The 21,476-nt window shown below is 39.6% G+C and overlaps 1 protein-coding gene across 2 annotated transcripts in view; it reads right to left on the bottom strand.

Moving 5' to 3' along the window:
* Window positions 1-20,528, bottom strand: part of LOC149569940 (ATP-dependent RNA helicase DEAH12, chloroplastic-like) — a 48,821-nt gene extending 28,293 nt beyond the window's left edge. For both annotated transcript variants that reach the window (XM_089822617.1, XM_089822618.1), the window contains exon 1: window positions 19,599-20,528. In XM_089822617.1, the coding sequence (XP_089678743.1) occupies window positions 19,599-20,360 (762 nt within the window). In that variant the 5' untranslated portion in view covers window positions 20,361-20,528. The remainder of the gene's footprint in view (window positions 1-19,598) is intronic.
* Between the last annotated feature and the right edge of the window lie 948 nt (window positions 20,529-21,476).

Below are 21,476 nucleotides of genomic sequence, written 5' to 3'. Positions count from 1 at the left end.
TACAGCCATCATGAGAAACAAAGAAACTTCTATAGAATGCATGGAGCGAAACAAATACTATAATTAATGGTGATAACACTGGAATGATTGTTGATCCATGGATTTCATTTTATTTCCATCTTACATATCCATTACTGGAAAAATCTTATGGTTATTTATTCTTTCAAAAACATAATGAATAAGGCAGGACACCGTCTGGTAAAGTGTTAGGAAAATAAACGGATTCAGAACACAGAAAGCCTTACGTGATTTTATCCAACTCATCTCCTTGCTCCCGCGGCTAGAGGAAATAATCTCTTGTTCGATAAAGATAATGCACAGAATAGAAACAGAAATCTGTTAATTTACACAGAGCATTATCACAACACTTTGTTACACGTATCGTTGCTGCCTTTTTGTTAGTACACAGAAAAACTAAGGTGCTCCTTGTCCAAAAGATACGACTCTCCAGTCGCATGATTAATGACCATGGAATGCTATCCAACAAGCATTACAAGATGTCTAGCAAGCATAACATGAAACAGCATCTTCTTTATGATGATTGTCACTAACTTAGTAACTGCCGACTTAAGAAATAATACCGCATTCAAACTTAGCAGGAAATCAATATGAAAAAGGGTGCACGGGTTGTAGCAGGGCCTTACGTGACTCTACCGAAAATCTGAATAAAAACTTGATGTTTGGCATGATTCCGCCTACCAGCTCAGAGATCTGCGGCTTGATAGAATTCAATCAATGGGCACAATATGAACTCGGGTTCACTCTGCAAATTATGAAAATATCTAACAAGGGTTCGATTGCCAAGAGAATTGAATATTGAAAGAGGTAGAAGAATGAATGCCGATAGTCAAGGAAGTCCATAATATAGAGTAAGCATGTCTCTACGGCTACCTACAGTTACAAGATTCAATTCGAATTCCCAAAAAGTCTATATGAATTTAAAAACATAAATTCTATTAAACATGCCAACAATAAACGGTGAAAAGCAAGAATAATAAAAAGAAGAGAATAGAATTGGAAGATTAAAATTCGAAGATTATAATAATACAATTATTATAATTCGAACATTATTATAATGTACAACTATTAAATTATTAAATGATAATGGTGCCAAATCATTTTTATATTTAAATGCACGTTTATAAGTATTTACTAAAATGATATGATGAAAGATAAAATTCTTTAAAATACATTTTATATTTTAACTCAATTATTTAATTAAATTATTAAATAACTCATGCGAGTCCCACAAATGTATTCTATTTCAAATCACTAGGTCCTTTACCCATCTGCCCAATGATGGTGATGCCCTGCCTAATTCTTTTCTGACAATGCTTCCACCCCTTCAACATGCTCCCTGCAAGGAATTTCTACGTAATTAAATTATAAATTATTTAATCATAAATAATCATAACAGTTAACCTTTCATCTTAATTCCATGAATTCGCGATTAACAATCAACTAACATGTCATCTTCACTTGAAATCATAACGACCATCTTACCATTTTGCCAAATTATATCAAATTAAACTGCCAACTGACTTCATACGAACCTCAACAGCTATATTTCAAGCTAGGTCAAAAATTGGGATGTAACACATTGTCCTTATGTGAAATGGGTGACTTAGATGAGGCCTAACTTTTTGAAGTGGACAGGTTTTTGTGTGTGGTACTAATCAATTTAGTATATCTCAAGGCCCATTTCTATTTTTAATTTATATAGGTGTTTGTCATGTCATGTGTTGACAACTTCTTTCTCCCTCAAAAGTTTTTCCTCCAACAGGATATATATGTCCATTGGATTAGACTATCATAGGTATTTGCCTTGATTTGTTTATTGTAATTGCGAATTCCAGTTGGAGTTTTGCTCTTTTTGCCATCTCGGAAATGAAAGATCTTCCCTATTTGGCTATCACAATGTCGGTGGCAATCAACCCTCGCCCTTTTGATTTCAGATTTGGAAAATTTGAAATGCTACCTTGGTGTTCATCGGATAAATCTGTTTGTATCTTTGGCAAATCAATACAACTTTGTGGCACTAACTAGTACTTGGCGTTGTTTGATACTTAGTAATCATCTCTCTAGCACTTGTGCAATAACACTATTAATCCTATACTTCTTCTTCACACAACAAACCACTGTAAGTAACGCTGCAATTCAAAGAATTACACACAGCCCATACCGTGTATAGTCCTACCATTCTCCACTCAGCACCCTCCGTCCATGGGCATCCTACCACTGTATGGCAATCAAAACACTCTCCATACGTTGTCACCCATCAACCATACATCAAGCTCTTTCAACCCCCCTATACAGCCTCCATCCACACATATCATACGTCAGCCCACACCTCTCCCATCGTAAAAGCCTATGCGACATCCCACCACCCTGTACAATTAGCTTCTACACTGTACGTTAGACCCACATCCCCTACACTGTACGACCGGTTGATTTTAGACGGCCTGCTCATAGTTCATAAGCTCGTTCAGCTCCAAAATCATAAAGCAATTATGGCCTGCAACTAAGGGTAGTGAACAATTGATGCCTTCGTACGACTAAATCACTCAACCGAGATATTTCAGTGGTATAGAAGCCAGTAATCCTACCAACCTATGGACAGTCGATGGAAGTTTATACCTGGAAACAAAGGTGTTCCCACTCGATAGAATGAAGATTCAAAAGATCCCACTTGTGGTCTCATGTCATTGTTGACAGAGCTCACAAGGAATCAAGTTTAGATTAACGACACTCAGTAACTCGTGGAGGAAATCCTATGAAAACCAAAGACAAAATATCTGGAGAACACAATGGCACAACGACAACTTAGTAACAGGAAAGTAAAATCCTCATCCTACACGTTCTTGACCCTCCATGTCGACCTTCCCTCCACGAACACAAAGGACAAGAACTTAGGAGGAGAAAACTCGATTTCATCTATAAGGAGTTGTGGGAACCTAGGCACAAATGCTTAGGAAAAGAAAAAATACACTACATTGAGGTCATGTCAAACGATGAGGAAGAATAGGAGGATTTGGTACCCAAAGGGGATAGCTGATAGGAGGATCCCATGGAGGTCATCTTAATCCATAAAAAGAGGAACGCCACAGTGGTACAGCGTGTTGACACCATTGCTCTAGTCAATAGCTTGAGGTGCATGGTTTTCAAGGTATGTGAACCCTCCAAGGACAAAGAGTCATAGTAATGCTGGACAAAGTAGCTACACTTAATTTCATTAACTTGTCACTCGTAAAGCAATGAGGTTTACCTAAAAAGGCACATGTGTGATTCCAAGTCAAGGTGGCAAGAATAACTCTCTTATCATGCACTCACCTAGTCCCGCAACTGAACATTACCATGGGAAACCACACGGTGATGGATGACTTCTTTACAATGGATCTGGATGACATGAAGATCATTCTAATGGAGACTTTAGACGAGTACACAAAGTTTCAAGTGAATGGAGTTCTCCTTCAAAGTTCATGGAAAGAAGGTTGTGCTGAGAGGGATGGGTGATGGACCGAAGGAGATTTCAGCACAACGGATGGAAGCCTTGTCTCGACATGACAAAAATGCCTAGACAACAAATTGCTTCATTTCAACAAAACCTATAAAGGGGCAACGAGTGTACTACCAAGATGATGAGCTTCAAGTCATTTTGGACAAACATGATATGGTTTTTTCAGACATTCCACCTAGCCTACCTTTAAATTAGGGTTTTGTGCATATTGTCGAACTGGAGGTTGGCACCAAGCCTGTCATCACCACATCATACTGCTATCCCAAGAAGTTTAAAGATGAGATTGAAAAGACAATTCAGAAGCTTCTCAACGAAGGATGGATCCAACCCAGTTCAAGCCCCATTGCATCATCAATGGTTCTAGTTAAAAAGGAGGATGGGACATTACGGATGTGTGTGGACTATCATGCGTTGAACAAAAAGATGACAAAAATTGACATCTGATTCCCAAGATAGATGAACTGCTCGACCAGTTCCATGGCACAGTTTATTTTTTAAAAATAGATCTCCATTTTGGGTATCATCAAAATCATATGAGAGAACAAGATGCGGAAAAGAAGGCTTTCCAATGTCACAGACCTTATGAGTTTTTGGTCATGCCATTTGAAATAACAAATGCGCCAACCACTTTTCAATCTTGCATGAACTGTATATTCAACAAACAATTGTGTAAGTTCTTGTTGGTAATTTTTTATGAGATCCTTATCTACGGTAAAATTTGGTAAGAGCATTTGAGGCATTTGGATTAAGTCCTCAAAATTATGGAGATGCTGTAATGACCCGTACCAATAGGCCACTAAACAAAACCCTAAATTGAATACACTGCTAAAATATATTGCTGAAATAAAAGAAATAATAGTGCCAATGTATTCATTCAATGAAAACCAAATGTTTTTACAAATAATATGGCAAATTTCGGCACCAAAACATTATGACATAGTACATTACAGAGAAACCCTAACTGGTTGTATACAATTGAGAACTTGTTGCAACTACAGATTGAAATGAAGAACCTGGATTGATCAAATGGTGGCGACTGAATGCTGAAGATGATATGGTGAAAGTGCAACTCCATTGGAAACTCCAAACCAGCAATTAAGCACAAGTGAAAGGACTGAAATATCCTTCCCACAGTTGCAATAATTCAAGTGATCTTTCACACCCTCAAAATTGCGTACTAATTGAGAGTTTTCATTCTCAATGGCCAATTGTGACTACTTGCAGAAACCCTAGGCTCCACAATGCACATCAGCAAAAATTCAATAATAAAACTTGATGATAGGCAATGAGCCCTCAATGCCTATTTATTCTTTTTTCCTTGATAGGTCGGCCTCCTTTTTTTTTTTTCTCCGCTTCTTCCAGCAAGCTCTAGAAGATTTTTTTTATTTAATTTATAAAATTACCTTGTAATATATATTTTTTAATTGATAACTTTATAATTAACTCCTCCAAAAAATGGGACATTACAGGTCCGCCCCTCCTAAAATTGCTTGGCCTCAAGCAATCTTAATGATGGATGCTGCAAAATCACCTCTCCCTCCCAAGTAGCATCTTCATCAGGTAAATCTTTCCACTTAACTAGATACTCTCTGATTACTCTCCTGCGAAGTTGCTTCTCTCTACTATCCAGAATGGATTCTGGCACTAAGATCAATTTCCCCTCATCATCCAAGGGAGGTAATACTGCAGAAGGCATCACATTCTGACCCAACGCCTTTTTGAGGCGTGATACATGAAACACATTGTGCACTCTACTGTCTGTGGGAAGCTCCAACTCATAAGCCACCTCACCAACTCGTTTGATGATCTCGAATGGTCCATAATAGCGTGGCTTGAGTTTCTCTACACCACTCTTCTTGAGAGTGGACTGCTTATATGGCTGCAAGATGAGGTAAGCCATATCATTTACCTCAAAACTACACTCGGTCCTCTTCTTGTCTACATATTGTTTTTGCTGATTCTGAGCTCTAGCAATGTTGTCTCTGAGAGTAGCAACTATATCCTTACTTTCCTGTAATAGTTCACCTGCACGGGGTACTCGACTGTCTCCCAACAACAAATCTAAGAAACTAGGTGCCTCATAACCGTAAAGTGCCATGAAGGGTGTCATTTGTATAGTCATATGATATGTAGTATTGTAACAATACTCACAGAGATATATCCATCTAACCCAAGCTCGCTATTGATCTGCCACATAATTCCTCAAATACCCTTCCACCCATTTGTTTACAATCTTTGTTTGACCATCAGTCTGTGGGTGATAACTAGTACTACGTGTAAGCTCAATGCCACAGAACCGAAATATCTCCTGCCAAAAGTGACTCATGAAGCGGCTGTCCCTGTCACTCACAATGCTCCGAGGCAAACCGTGTAATCTAAAAATCTCCCTGAAGAAGACCTCTGCCACCTGAGTTGTTGAGTATATAGTAGCGATAGGGAAGAAGTGAGCATATTTTGTCAGCCTATCCACCACCACATAGATACAATCACGCCCCTGGGCCCTAGGCAAGCCCGTAATAAAATCCATAGAGATGCACTCCCACTTCCTGTCAGGAATAGGACGTGGTTGTAGGAGCCCTGCTGGATAAGTGTGCTCTTGTTTGTTCTGCTAGCAAACATGACATTCACGCACATACTGCAAAACATCAACCTTAAGTCCCTTCCAAGTGAACTGTTCCCATACTAACCTGTAAGTCTTGAAATACCCAGGATGGCCTACTGTAGGTGAATTATGGAATGCTCTCAAAATCAACTGCTTCACTTTCGATCCTGAGACTAAGTAAATCATGTTCTTGTAAATGATCAAATCATCTATGAGAGTGTATCTAGTGTCCATTGTTGTCCCCTCCACTATAGCAAAGGCCCACGTGTCTTTGGCATATTCTGCTACAATCAAGTGTCGCCAATCCTCTGATATCTGAATCATAGAAGTAAGGTGTGGCCTATGGGATAAAGCATCTGCAACAATATTCTGTGTCCCCTTAACATATGTGATATCAAAATCATATGCCTATAACTTACTCACCCACTTCTGTCGACGATCATTCAGGTCCCGCTGTCCCAAAAAGTGCTTCAAACTATTATGATCAGTTTTAATACAAAATTTGCTGCCCACAAGATACTGTCTGAATTTGGCCAAGGCATGCATGATGGCCAACATCTCCTTATCATATATGTTGAATGATCTCTCAGCCCCTCTGAGTTTCCTACTCTCATAAGCTATAGGATGCTTGTCCTGCATGAGTACAATACCGACTCCCTCTCCAGAAGCATCACATTGAAGCTCAAATGGCTTTGTGAAATCAGGTAATGCTAATACTGGGCATGTAGTCATTATTTCCTTGAACCGCATAAAACACTCCTGTGCCTCCCGAGTCCACACAAATGCCCCTTTCTTCAGCAAATCTGTCATGGGCGCTGCATGTCGTGAGTAGCCACTAACAAACTTGCGATAGAATCCACATAGACCAAGGAACCCTCTTAACTGTGTAAGGTTCTCTGGTGGTGGCCAATCAACAATAGCACGGATCTTTTCAGGATCTATTCGCACTCCTTCCACACTAATGATGTGTCCAAGATACAACAATTTTGTCATCCCCAAATCACATTTGGACTCCTTGGCATACAAGGACTCGCTCTGCAAAATGCTTAATACTATCTCCAAGTGCTCTAAATGTTCCTGCCATGTCCTGCTATAGATCAAAATATCATCAAAGAACACTAGCACAAATTTCTTCAACTGATGGTGGAAGACCTTGTTCATAGTGGACTGAAAAGTGGCAGGTGCATTAGTCAAACCAAAAGGCATGACTACAAACTCGAAATGCCCGTAATGACATCTAAAAGCAGTTTTTTCAATATCCTGCTCTCGAACTCTAATCTAGTGATAGCCTGATCTCAAATCAATTTTTGTGAAATAACAAGCCCCATGCAATTCGTCTATTAGCTCATCGATGCGTGGGATGGGATACTTGTTCTTTATAGTTCTCTTATTCAACACCTCGTAATCAATACACATTCGTAGAGTACCATCCTTCTTTTTTACCAAAACAACAGAAGATGCAAAGGGTGACTTACTTGGTCTGATGTGTCCCATTGCTAGCAACTCATTGATGGTCCTCTCGATCTCATCTTTGAGTCGTTTTGGGTGCCGATATGGTGTGATCATGACAGGCTTAGCACCTTCCTCCAACTCAATAATGTGCTCAATACCTTTGTCTGGTGGCCTGCCTAGTGGAATCTCACTGAATACCTTCCCATACTTGATTCTCAATTTCTGAATATCTGGATGATATTCAGTCTTATGTTACCCCTCCTGGGTAGGCATCAAAGCACATATTGCCGCCCACTCTATATTATTATGTTTGGCTAATCTCTCCAACCGCCTAAATGAGATAGTCCTGACATCACCATTACGGATAGCCTGCAGCACATGAGTCTTGCCATCCACCACGAATCGTATCTCCATATCCTCCAATCTCAGGGTAACCTCCTTCAAAGAATGTAGCCATTACATCCCCAATACTATGTCCATGTCACCCATGTTGACCACATGATAGTCCGCCTTAAACTCATAGTTGTTCAGGCGCAAAGGTAGATCTCGCACCATCCTATCACAACGAAGAGTATATCCATCAGCTACCTTAACTCTCAGTCCCTCGAACTCCTCAATAACGAGTCCACGCCTCCCCACAAATCGTGCATCAATGAAATTATGCGTGGCACCTGTATCCAATAGAGTAATAATCTTTTGTCCTGCCAAGACTTCCCAAAATTTGAAAGATCCCTCTCTTTGAATACTAAACAGACATGCCTCCTATAAATGTATCTCTGGAGCCTCTTTTTTCTCAGCACTATCTACCTCTTGTTCACCCTCTGCCTCATCATGGTGCTCTGAGATATCTGAATCTGAACCTTGGTAATAAGCCCACATCACCCAGTTAGCCTTCCCCTTAGGCTTCATAGGACAATCATGACCAAACTCATAAGGACCTTTGCAAAAGAAGCATAGCTTCTTCCAACGCAGGTTATTAAGTGTTTCCTTATCCCAAGGTGCAGCTAGCTTGTCTTTTGAGTCACTAACCTTCTCTTTACCCTTGCTGAATTCCCCTTTGTTATCTCTAAATGATGAAGAACTCTTTGAACTAAACCGGTTTGCTGGAGCTGCAAGTGCCATACTGCGGGCTTTCTTCATGGCTTCCTGTAATGTAGGAGGATCAAAGGCCTTTATCCACCCCTTGAGTGGTTCAGTTAATCCCTCTGTGAATAAAATGACTAGCCTCCTTTCTAAAATCTCAAGCACCATCACTGCAAGCTTCTGGAAGTCATTGATAAATTATTCTAAGCCTCCTGACTATCTCAACTGGGCTAACTCCCAGAAATAAACTTCAGGATTTTTTTTATCAAACCTTTCTATCAATCTATCCACAAACTCCTGATAAGTGGTTACCTGATTGTGTTGCAATGTGATCATGCAATGTGTCCACCAATCATGTGCTGCCCCATCTAAATGTAAAGTGGCATACTTGAGTGCTTCAAATTCTGTCATCGTCTTCAAAGATAGGAAAATATCCACCTCATGAATCCATGCATGAGCAGTCATTTTTCCACTACCATCAAATGTGGGTAATACCAACTTGTTGGTGACCTGTTGTAACTCACTGTGTTTATCTACTTGCTTCTGCCTGGCAGCTCTATAGTTCAGGGACCTGTCAAATGTCCATCCATCCTGTACATATTCTGGTAATGAATCCCACTCATTCCTCACTTGTCGGAGTTCATCTACAATATCTATTACCATGGCATCAGGTGTGCGTGCTGGAGTTTCTTCTCTAAATGTAGGACGTGTGGGTCTGTCAGCTGTTCCAGACCGTGTCCTATGTTGTGATCCTGCTATGCTCCTGTCATCTTGGTCATTATTATGATTATTCCTCCTATTTTCCCCAATCAAATGTTGCATCATAACCATCATTGCCTGTGTACTTGCCTCTATTGACTATAGAAGCCTCTCCTGTTGCTGTAAAGTCTCATCATCTCGCACACTTCTGGATGGGCTTTGAGAATGTCTCTCAACCATATTCTCAGTTATGTTGGTTCTTTTGTAAACTAAATTAAATGGTGGCTGGGTGACCCTATCAGGCTGGCAGGAAACCGCTCTAATACCACTGTAATGACTTGTACCAATAGGCCACTAAACAAAACCCTAAATTTAATACACTGCTTAAATATATTGCTGAAATAAAAGAAATAATAGTGCCAATGTATTCATTCCATGAAAACCAAATGTTTTTACAAATGATATGGCAAATTTCAGCACCAAAACATTATGACATAGCACATTACAGAGAAACCCTAACTGACTGTATACAATTGAGAACTTGTTGCAACTACAGATTGAAATGAAGAACCTAGATTGATCAAATGGTGGAGACTAAATGCTGAAGATGATATGGTGAAAGTGCAACTCCACTGGAAACTCCAAACCAGCAATTAAGCACAAGTGAAAGGACTGAAATATCCTTCCCACAGTTGCAATAATTCAGGTGATCTTTCACACCCTCAAAATTGCGTACCAATTGAGAGTGTTCGTTCTCAATGGCCAATTGTGACTACTTGCAGAAACCCTAGGCTCCACAACGCACATTAGCAAAAATTCAATAATAAAACTTGATGATAGGAAATGAGCCCTCAATGCCTATTTATTCTTTTTTCCTTGATAGGTCGGCCTCCTTTTTAATTTTTCTCCGCTTCTTCTAGCAACCTCTAGAAGATTTTTTTTATTTAATTTATAAAGTTACCTTGTAATATATATTTTTTAATTGATAACTTTATAATTAACTCCTCCAAAAAATGGGACATTATAGATGCAGTTGTTGTTCGCCAAATGGTCCAAGTGCGAGTTTGGGATGACAGATGTATTATATTAGGGACATGTCATCAGCAACTGCGGCCAAAAATTCTCTCAAATTTGTGGGGATTCTTTGGATTGTGCAGTTACTACAGGAGATTTGTAAAAGGGCTCTTTCAGCTCAACACACCATTGACGGATTTGATTAAGAAGGGATCTCTTCAGTGGAGTGAACAGGCACAACACACCTTCAAGAAATTGAAGGAAGCAATGATTACTTGTCTGGTTTTTGCATTGCCACATTTTACTCAAACTTTCATCTTGAGTGCGATGCCTCTGATGAGGGTAGTAGCGCAATATTGATGCAGGATTGGCACCTGATAGCTTTAGAGAGTCAAAAATTCACACAGGGTGAACAGATATATTAGATCTATGATAAAAAGATGTTGGCCATTGTGCACGCACTGACCAAGTTTCACCAATATCTGATGCATGCCAAGTTTGTTGTTCGTACCGATCACAATAGCCTGAGATGCTTTCTAGAAGATAGGGATCTAAATGAGAGACAACAAAAATGGATAAGATTCAAGCCGTTGACTACAATATTGAATATGTGAAAGGAAATAAAAATATTGTGGCAAATGTTTTGTCAAGAAACCTGCCATCTATTCATTATCCCAAGTTTCAGCCAATTGAAAGGCATACTTGCTCGTGGAATACTCCAAGAACACTTTTGCATATAAGCTAATGGATAGCAACATTCAGGATGAACGATGCAAGGTAGTTGGCAACATCATCTACTACAAGGACAAGATCTACGAGGTGCCTAAATCCACAATGAAATAGAAAATTTTGAAAGAAATGCACACCTTAAAGTTGGCAAACACCGAAGATTCCTCAAGACCTACAGACAGATCAAGGAGAGATTTTCATGGAAAGGACTTATGAATGATGTCTTGCAGTACTTTCGTGAATGTGTGACATGTTAGGAAAACAAATTTGAACACACATTACTGGTAGGCTTGTTATAACCATTGCCAATACCAAAACAAAAGTGGGATAGCATCTCCATGGACTTTATCATTGGAATTCTAAAGGTAAAAATGGTAGAGATTGCATTTTTGTAGTGTTCAACAAGCTAACAAACTATGCACATTTCTTCACCACCACCAAGTTCCAAGTTGCACAAGTGGCAAAATTTATTAGGGAGGTTTTATGCCTACACGGGTTGCCATGAAATATAGTGAGTAACAGGGACAGTCGCTTTCCCAACACTTTCTACACAAAACTATTTCGGTCGACAGGGACAGGATTGTTGCTAAGCACCAGCTATCACCCCCAAACTGACAACCAAATAGAAATTTTGAATAAGTGGCTGGAAGGGTACCTCTAAACTAATTTTTGTTGTGAGGTTTTCACACATCGCCCCAAAATCTTGGGGACCCCCTTTTAATCGCCTTTAGGGCCAGTGGAGAAGGTTAGATGTATTTTTCACCCGGTTTCAACTTGATTTTCCAGAGCTATCAATTCTATCCTTAGGCCGAATAAGTTCAAAATTGATTTCAACTTGGCAGGATAAGATTGTGAATTTTGTACTTAGACGATTTCTTTTGAAAATTTGGATTTAATTGTAAATTTGAATGATTTTCAAATAAGGAAATTTTCGTTAGACTTAGGTTCTTGGAAAATCTTATTTTTTTTGGTGAAATAGAATTTAATTTTGTAAGATGAAGTTAAATTGCAAAATCGATTTTTACTCTAGAGGCAATTTTATTTTTTGTCATAAAATTTTAATTATTTAGCAAAATCGATTTAGAGGAAAATTGCAAAAATTGGCTTTAATAGATTAAATTTGCCTTGAAAGCTTTTGGTATTTAATGAAATTGGTAAATTAATATTAAGAAATGGCTTTTGGTTAGCCAAAATTCAACTTCAAGGATGTATTAATTAGCAAACCCTCATTAAATAGAAATTTTTAGCATCCCCAAGGCACTATTCAATTTCGTTTTGCAATTTGTGGTTAATTAGTAAATTAAAAGTGCAGTTTTCATTTTAGAAAATTAAAATTTTGGCAAAGTATTTAAAGTGGGCCACTAACTTAGCTTTAATTTTGTTTTTTTTTCCTCTATAGGACCAAGTCGGCTAGCCTGGGAGGAAGGTGAAAGCTGCTATAAAGGGAGTCCCCTCCCATTTCATTTTCATCAATTCATTTGCTCCTCATGCTTGGGCGAATTTGAAGCAAGGGCAGATTTCCAGACTTGGGCGAAATTGGTGGAAGGCAGTTTTTTGGCGATTTTTGAGCAATTTCTCCATTGCCATTGTTGGGCGATTTGTCTAAGGGCCAGATTTTTTGCGTTTTGGGGATTTTTGCTCCACTTTGTGGGCTGCGATTTGTGCCCTAGGTGGCAGATTTTACAGATTTTGCTCCTTCTTTGCTTGGGCGAATTTTGTGGAAGGGCAGATTTTTTTTTCATGCTTAGCCGAATTTTGTGGGAGCCGAATTTTGTGAGGGCCGAAATTTGTGGAAGACAAAATTCTGATTTTCTAGAGGGGCTGCAATTTTTATATCAGATTTGGGCAATTTTGTTGAGAGAAGAGATACATATGAAAGTTTGATTTTTGCATAGAAGGCAAGTGTTGGATAAGCTTAGAGGCTTTGTTTTCTAATTTGCAAAGGGATTTGTAATTCTTTGATGTCATATCCCGGGTTCCGAAAAGTTGCTATAAGATTATTAGTTAAGGTGAAAGTCATCATCTAGAGTTGCAAAGAGTGCTTAAGCTGACATCCATTCTTTCGCTCTTTTCTAAGAATTGCACTACTTGGTTCTTCTTGCCTTTTGGTCCACCACTCTACCATCCCGTAATAGGGCGACGAGCATGGAGGATGATAGTGCAAGTAAGAATCCCAAGCGGGCAAACGCTAAGAAAGACAAAGAGGATATGACGCCCAAAACTTCCTTCTTCTCGAAAATGAAGAAAATAACTGATACTAATATCGCTACAGTGGACATGATACGGATGAGGGACAGACTAAAGGAAGGACAATCCCCCTTGGCAATGAGGATATACAAGAGCGGAATTGTACATGCAGCAGCTTTTCCTCCTACTTTGCCTTGTCCGGAATTGATTATGGAGTGTGCATCCAGATTTGATCTAAACAGTAAATCCATCATTTTTGGCGAAGGGAAGAGAGTGTTGGCCAACATTGGCGAACAAGCAATTGAAGAGACATTTAATATTCCCCAAAGCAAGGGCATGACAGTTGTAATGGTGGATCAGGCGGCCAAATCATTTCAAGGTAACCAAGAGGCCTACTTCTCACATCTAAAGCGGAATTGGATACACGAAGGAAGGAAAGGAGTTAACAAATCAACAAGGCTTACAGTGGCAGATTTCAAGCCGGAATATGGCGATCTCATTGTTCTTCTCAGCCGGATCATGGGCCTAACTCAAGCTATGCAATTCGAAAATTGGATGTACTTCTTCATTGATGAAAATGAAAAGGGAAAAGGAAAATTTGATTGGGCTAGGATCATAAGTGAAAATTTAGAGTTGCAACTTAGAACAGTTCAAAACCAAAGGCAATTCTACATGGGATCCTATCTGTTTTACTTAATTGCTAGATTGTATGAGAGTCCGGGACTTAGGGCCTTAGGAGAGATTGGTAATGGGCCGGGGCAATATTTGGTGCATGAATGCTATCCGCAGCTTCATTTGCACAATAACAAGGATTACAAGATGTTTTGCGATGCATTCGCCATGAAGACAGTAAGGGTATTACAAGGGGCGCCTGCTAAGAGACTTTCATCGGAAGCAGAAGCAAGGATTAAGAAGTTTGGGAGTTGGTTCATCCAATTCCCGCAATTCACATACATTAGAGTGGCAGGAAGTACAGTTTGTCCCAAGAGGCTTCCAAGATACCCGCCCGACAAGGTAGTTTTGATGGAATTGGCTAGGCAGCTTGAGCACTATGATAGAGTAATGAGGAATGAGGGGAAAACAGGCGTTTCCTTCTCAATTATAATTGGCAATGATAGTTGCCCAAATCGGGCCGCCTTTGAGGCTGCGGAAAAGGAATTGGAGTGGTATCATCTAGGATGGTACAGAGCAAGGCAAGGATTCGACCCTGTTGATCTTATCAAGGCATCTCATGAAAGCGAATTTAAGCATGTTCCCACTATAGAGGACTTTTGGGCCAATGCAAAGGATGATTTTCACGTGAGAAAGCTAGCTTTCTCGAGATTGTCGGTAAACATGATGAGAGATATCAAATGGAGAGGCCTTGATATTCCCGATCAATTGGAGGATAATCGTAGTGTGTTGAGAGAAGACTATGAGACAGTAGTTGGAACAGAGTTGAATCCAGTGGATTGGGACGATCATCAGGATCCTTCCTTGGAGGCAATCACAAGGACAGTAGATTTGCATACCAAGTCGTGGTATAATGCCAAGTTGAGAAAGCTACAAAGACAAAAGGTTCTCCTTACTTATGAGATGATGAAACCAAAGGAAGGTCTAGTAGAATCAATCGGACAAAAAGTTGAAGGAAGTGGCCGGCAATCGGAGACAGTTAGAAATAGCAAGAAGAGGGCTTTGGAGGTAGAGAAAAGCCAAGAACGTTCGGAACCTCCAGCCAAGAGATAGCGGGCAGCGCCGTCAAGGGAGAGTATAACTAAGGCTAGAAGCCAAGAGGTCAATTCGAGTGATAAAGGGGCCGCAGTGGAGGTGAGCTCTGATTCAGAATCAAGTGGCTACAGTGATGAGAGAGGATTGAGCATAGTTGAATCTTGGTATGTCGCATTGACTACCAGATTCAGAACACTTGAAGAAATTCATGATGAGATTGCACAACACGGCCCAAGCGTCGACACTTCCATTTCGACCATGATGAGCGACGTTGGGGTGGCGCTTGATTTTGAGGGTATTAGAGAGGAGGATGTCAGTGAGACAGGATTTAGATCGAGATTGGATGAGTTAGGAAAGGCTGCCGTCAAAAGGAAACATCTGAACACCTTTTCCTCACTCAATGCTTTTATTGGGTTTGCAAAGGAATATGAGAAGGATCACGAAAGGATACTACAAGCAGCAAACAGCGTGGCAAAGTCAGCAGAACTCCGAGCGAAGCACACACCTTGTCCTCCTATGGAAGAAGTTAACGCAAGGCTAGCTAAGTTCATTGCCTTAGCTAAAAGAACAAAAGAAAAAGGAAGAATTATATTAGAAGATCATCTTATGTAAGCCCAAGTGGCAACTTTCTCTTTCTTCTAGAATAGGACAAGTGTTTGTTTCTGATTGGCCACCATTTTGGTGCCTTCTCATTGGTTGCCACTTTTGCACTTTTTTCATTGGTCCATTGATGAGGTGGCATCTTCTCATTGGCCGATGGGGTGGCAACCCTAATTAGGGTTTTTGGATCCAATCTGGATCGTCGATCTTGTTTTGATCTCTACCGTCCATTGTATTTTGGACCTCTATATAAGGCCATTGGCTCTCATTTGTAAAGAGGAGGGGTTGGAGAAATTGTTGCGAAAATAATACCAAAGTGCTCTCTTTTTCATTGCATGTTGACTAAGAACATTGGGTGTTATTGCATGTTTTCTACTTCCACATAGTTAAATTTTCTTTTCAAGTTGAAGCAATTTCATTTCAAGTTGTTAAGAGTAAGAGTAAAATAAAATGGATAGTTGCATGGTAGCTTTGGTAGATGTTTGATAGGGGTCAACACTAGGCCACTAGCATCCTAGCGGCTGGTTGGGAGGCTTTGTGTGGTGATCTAGTTTACTTTCCTTTGAAGCGTTGCATCTATGGAGGTAGGGCCGCTGGTTAGCCTTCATTAGATTCGATCCCCGTCCATCTGCTAACCTTCCATTCTTAGGAGTAGGAGTAGTTGAGTAGCCAAATTTCATGCTTAGAAGAGGTTAGTTAGAGAAGTAAACCAAAACATCGGCATTCTCACCTTCCATCGCCATTCACCCTACATTGCCATCATCGCGCCATCAACATCATCTAGCATTCACACCGAACCACCATCTCCATTTTCTCACCAAGATCCAAATTTTTCTCAAACAAGAAAACGTAAGGCCGCCTACGTGATTACCAGCAAATCACATTGATAAAACTGAGCGAGTATCCAACGGTGTAAGGAACATTGGAGTTATACTCATGTCCCATGAGAGATAACTTTTCAAGAGAGGAATTGTGTATTTGATATTCTGTATCAAGCATCCAATTACTAATATGTTATGTAGTGACACAAAACTCGCATCAACAATTTTTAACGTACCCAAGGGCGTGGGTTAAATGGTTGCATCTAGGGGAGCACTATTACAACTTACAACATCACTTGCCACATGTCGATTGGAATGGTGCCTTTCAAAGCACTCTATGGATATGAACCCCACTCATTTGTGGACACGATTTTGGGAGACAATCGTGCGTCGAGAGCAAAGGATTGGCTTCAGGAAAGACAAGACATTTTAAGGCTTCTGAAGGAAAATCTCCAATGGGCACAGAATCAGCAAAAGATCTATGCTGACAGGCATCGAATTAAGAGAAGCTTTGAGGTGGATGACTTGGTATATCTTTGACAACAATCCCATAGATAGTCATCCTTGAAGGTCGGTGGCAAGGAAAAGTTGAGGCCACATATTTACGGTCCTTACTATGTGACCCAACACATAGGGGAAGTCACCTACGAAATTGAGTTATCGGAGGGAGGCCGCAACCACGTCTTCCACCTATCTTGCCTGAAGAAAGACGTGGGACAAAACATCACCACATCACTGTATCAGTTGACCTGCCACCTGTCAATGAAGAAAGGAAACTCATATTGTGACCTGCCAAGATCCTTGACATCTGAAAGAGGAAACTAAGGAACCAAACCATCAAGGAGTTTCTAATACATTGGAAACATCTACTACTTGACAACGCCACTTGAGAGGGCTAACAAAGTTTGGAGCACTTGGGGCTGCAATTGCTTGAGGACAGGCAATTTTTGGGATAGGAAGATTGTAATATCCCCATCATAAAAATAAACAAATTAAGATAGTAAAACATTTGCATGTGGAACTAATCAATTTAGTATATCTCTACACTAAACCCAACAAAGTATCTAGTCCATCAGGTTGGATTGTTGTAGGTATGCGAGTTGATTTGTTTATTGTAATTGCGAATTCAAGTTGGAGTTCTACTGTCTTCACCGTTTCAGAAGTGCAAGATCTTCCCTATTCAGCTATCACAGTTTTGGTGGGATTAAACCCTTACCCTATTCTGCTTTGTTGTTTGGTTTCAGATCTGGAAAATCTGAAACGGTACCTTGGTGTTCATAGGCTAAAACTGTTCCTGTCTTTGGCAAATCAATACAACTTTCTGGCACTGATTGTTACTTGCCATTGTTTGATACATGGTAATCATCCCTCTAGCACTTGTGCAATAACATTGTTAATCCTATACTTCATCTTCACGCAACACATTGTAAGTAACACTGAAAATCAGAGGATTACATATGCCCCATACTCACTGTGTATGGTCCTACCATTCTCCTTTCGGCACCCTCCGTACACTGCCTCCCATCAACAGTACATCACACTCTTCCCATCCCCCCATACAGCCTTTATCCACACATATCGTACGTAACCCCACACCTCTCCCATCGTCAAATCTGTGTGCCATTCAGCCACCCCATACAGTCAGCTTCTCCTACACCATACAGTAGACCCACATCACTACACTGTACGGCTGGTTGATTTCAAATGCCCTGCTCATAGTCTGAATGGCAATTCTGGCCTATGATTGAGAGTAGTGGACAATTGATGCCTTTGTTCAACTAAATCACTTGACCGGGATATTACATAAACAAATATACAAAATGTTGTTACCTTTTGTCCCCTTGGATTACCAGCATAAGTCAAGCCAAACAAGCTTATATCCATCACAAAGTCACATGTTTGCAATAGGAACCTTGGAATCACCTCTATGTCTATGCAATCTTTAGTATACCAGAGGTCTTTGCTCAAGAGAAGATGTAGTGTCAGTTCGCACTTAAATCTGTGTTGATGAGGTCATAAAACACCCATCAACACAAAATAATAAATAGGAGGAGGTAAGGTTGGCATTTGCTTTCAACCAAATAACTGCCCAGATTCACTGACTACCTGCCAAAAGTTAAAGTATGGTCTCATTGAAACTCCATCCACAGGTTTCTCTCCTATAGACAAGCATTCAGCCTTTACATTATTTATTTACCTGTCTAAATCTAGACTAGTTTTCTTGACATTAGATAAATACTTTGTAGAACAGTAGGGGTATCAGGCAGCTCGAAAGACTCATAAAAAAACATTGTCTGGGATCCAACCTTTCAGTTTTCTGCCTAACTGTAGAGCAATCAAGCAAATTGAGTATAGTTGGCAACAGGACAAAAGTTCAAAGCCTATGGAACTAATCAATTTCGCACATTAAAATGTGCTTCAAAGCCAACCTGAAAAAAGAGAGATGTTTCTTAAGCTGAAACAACAGTAAAGCAATCGTATTATGACACTGCAGTTTCTGTTTCGACAGAGCCCACGTCCAAGGTAACTATTTTTATCCTGTGTACTGCATTATGCAGTAAAGCAGTAATAATTAACCAAAATAATGGGGTAGTCATGATTAACCTAATATTTAGCTCAGTTTAGCATAAAGTATACTTCTAAAAAAAGGTATGCATCAGAAATCACAAGAAGAGAACAGATAACAATAATTCAACTAAACTGAGGGCAGGAGATGAGGAATACCAAAATTTTGGAAAGCAAACCTCCAAAGGTTCAAAAAATTATCTCAACTGCAGTAATTAAACTCAAATAGTAGCATAAATATTTATCAATGACAAAAAACATCAGAATATTAGTCATTTGATTCGGTCAACAGTAATTCAGCTACAACAGGAGGTCCAAAACTACGAAATAACACTCGAAATTCAGCATGGCTTAACAAATATTCAACTACAACTAAGGAGAATACTAAAACAATCACAGGGAGATGTCAAAAACCTCAAGATTAGACATAGATAGCAGTAATTCGGCTAATTTTAGGTGTTAAATACTAAAAAATTATCATCAAAACATCAACAACCTTAAGACTGAACTTAATTGCCACATAAGGAGACAAACACTATAACAAAATGTCATAAAGAATATAAACATCAAAAGCCTGGAGATTGAACTAAAATAAATAAAAATAGGATAAATTAACAAAAACCTGTTCCAAATGAACTTGTGCCAGGATTTCCCGTCTGCTAGAATACATAGGCAAAGACGACTCAAAACGTCTGCACTCCCTAGCAATTATACAGTGTAATTGCTCCCACGTCCAGCCATTGCCCAGCACAAAAACAGGCCTTTCCTCGCCGGAGGCATCAAAATAATCATAATCCTCAAGGGGATTCTTCAGATAAGATTCCAAGCACTGCAAAGCCCTCTCGAATTCCAGAAATTTCTTACGAAGAATCTTCCCCTGCGCATCCAACCCCTGTTTTAAACCCTCCAACTTATGCCACTCACGAACTTTGTTGGGCTTCCTCAATAAATTAATACACTTACCAAACTCCTTGTCTATTTCCTCAATTTCCTTCTTACATTTGCCCGCGACCTCCCCGCGGCGCAGCTCTTTTAAATATACCAAAAAAACCTCTCTCGTGCGCTCTTGTGCCTTTCTTTGAACGCTGGCAGAACCCGAGCAAAGTTCGGGTCTCCATGAATGAACACCTGACAAACGCTCCTTCCAAATAGAAGCAAAGCCTTCCACGGCATCTTCTGGAGAACTGAAAAACAATTTTGCCAACAAAGGCCCGGGTGTTTCCAAAATTATCCTCTGTTTCACCCCGGGGCATGAATTTACTAAGTTTTTAAGCTCGCTGTTACTGTTTTCCCCATTATAGGAAGCCCCTGCCCTCCATAGTTTTACTTCCTTGCTGTTTCTTACCACTGGCTGCCTGCCTGCAGATTTTTTCATGGCTGCCATCAAAAAATCTACACTGCCTTTCACCTCGAACTGTATTCCAAGCCTATTTCTTGCTCTTCAATTAAAGCGAGACCTAGTTTTGAATTAAAGATTTACCCCTACTATGGACTTATTCTGCAGATCGTGGCGATAATTTATTTGCTCTAATAAAAAACGGAGAAAAAGCACATCGTGGAATCAACCATAGTTGCTTCTTATCTTGTACCCAGGCAAAATGCTTTCTTTTTCCTTCTTTTTTTATGATTACAATGCCTAAGCTGTCAGCCGCCATTATCCAAATGTAGCTTATTCTTCCTTTTTTCTAAGATAAGATGAACAGAGATTTTTCCCGTGAAAAACTCGTAACGCTCCACGGTAAGCGGCTGAAACAACTCGTGGTAGGTTCATTTCGTTTTCACCGTGTTTTAGTCTTTCTTCTTCTGGACATTTCTCACCGTTACCCATGTGCATGCGTTTTATTCATGCGTTTTCTGCAGTGAAGCACAATAGTACATAAATGAACTATAAGTTTCTATACTGATTATTTGGGTTGTGTACTTAAAAAAGTGTGCCAAAAAATTATTGAGGGACATTTCATCTTTATCATGTGCATGATTCTTATATATAGGTATTTTTAAAAGTGATGCATAATGGTCTAATTGATTTATTTATTTTATTTTGTTGGCTTTGAACACGTACTCGTTCTCTATTTATATTTATTTTTCTAAATAAAGTAAAATGATATGTGGATGAAATATTGAGTTATGGAATTATTATAATTTTTATTAATAATAAATATAAGTGTTAATGGACTTTTGGTTTATTGGTGAAGTTGTTGATTCTTAATGAATTCAGTAGGGATCAAGTCTTGTTGAGTGAAAAGCTCAAACACCATAAGGCCTCATTTGGTTGTTGGAATCAAACAAGAATTGACATACCCAATCCCTAAAAATTTCAAATCCATTGTTTGGGTCCACAAAATTGGAATTGAGATTTGAGAAAATGGGGATTTGGTGTCCCCATTTGACCCCCAAAAACAAGAATCCCATCTCCCCTCAATATACTTGTTATTTGGAGTTCGCATTGTAAATCTCATTTTAAACCCCATTTTTCCAAAATGAGGATTCCAAATAAAGT

The sequence above is a fragment of the Cupressus sempervirens genome, chromosome 3 (assembly GCF_028749045.1).
Source record: "Cupressus sempervirens isolate cs-2001-9-10 chromosome 3, ASM2874904v1, whole genome shotgun sequence".
Lineage (NCBI taxonomy): Eukaryota > Viridiplantae > Streptophyta > Pinopsida > Cupressales > Cupressaceae > Cupressus > Cupressus sempervirens.
This window is presented reverse-complemented; position numbering and strand designations above follow the sequence as displayed.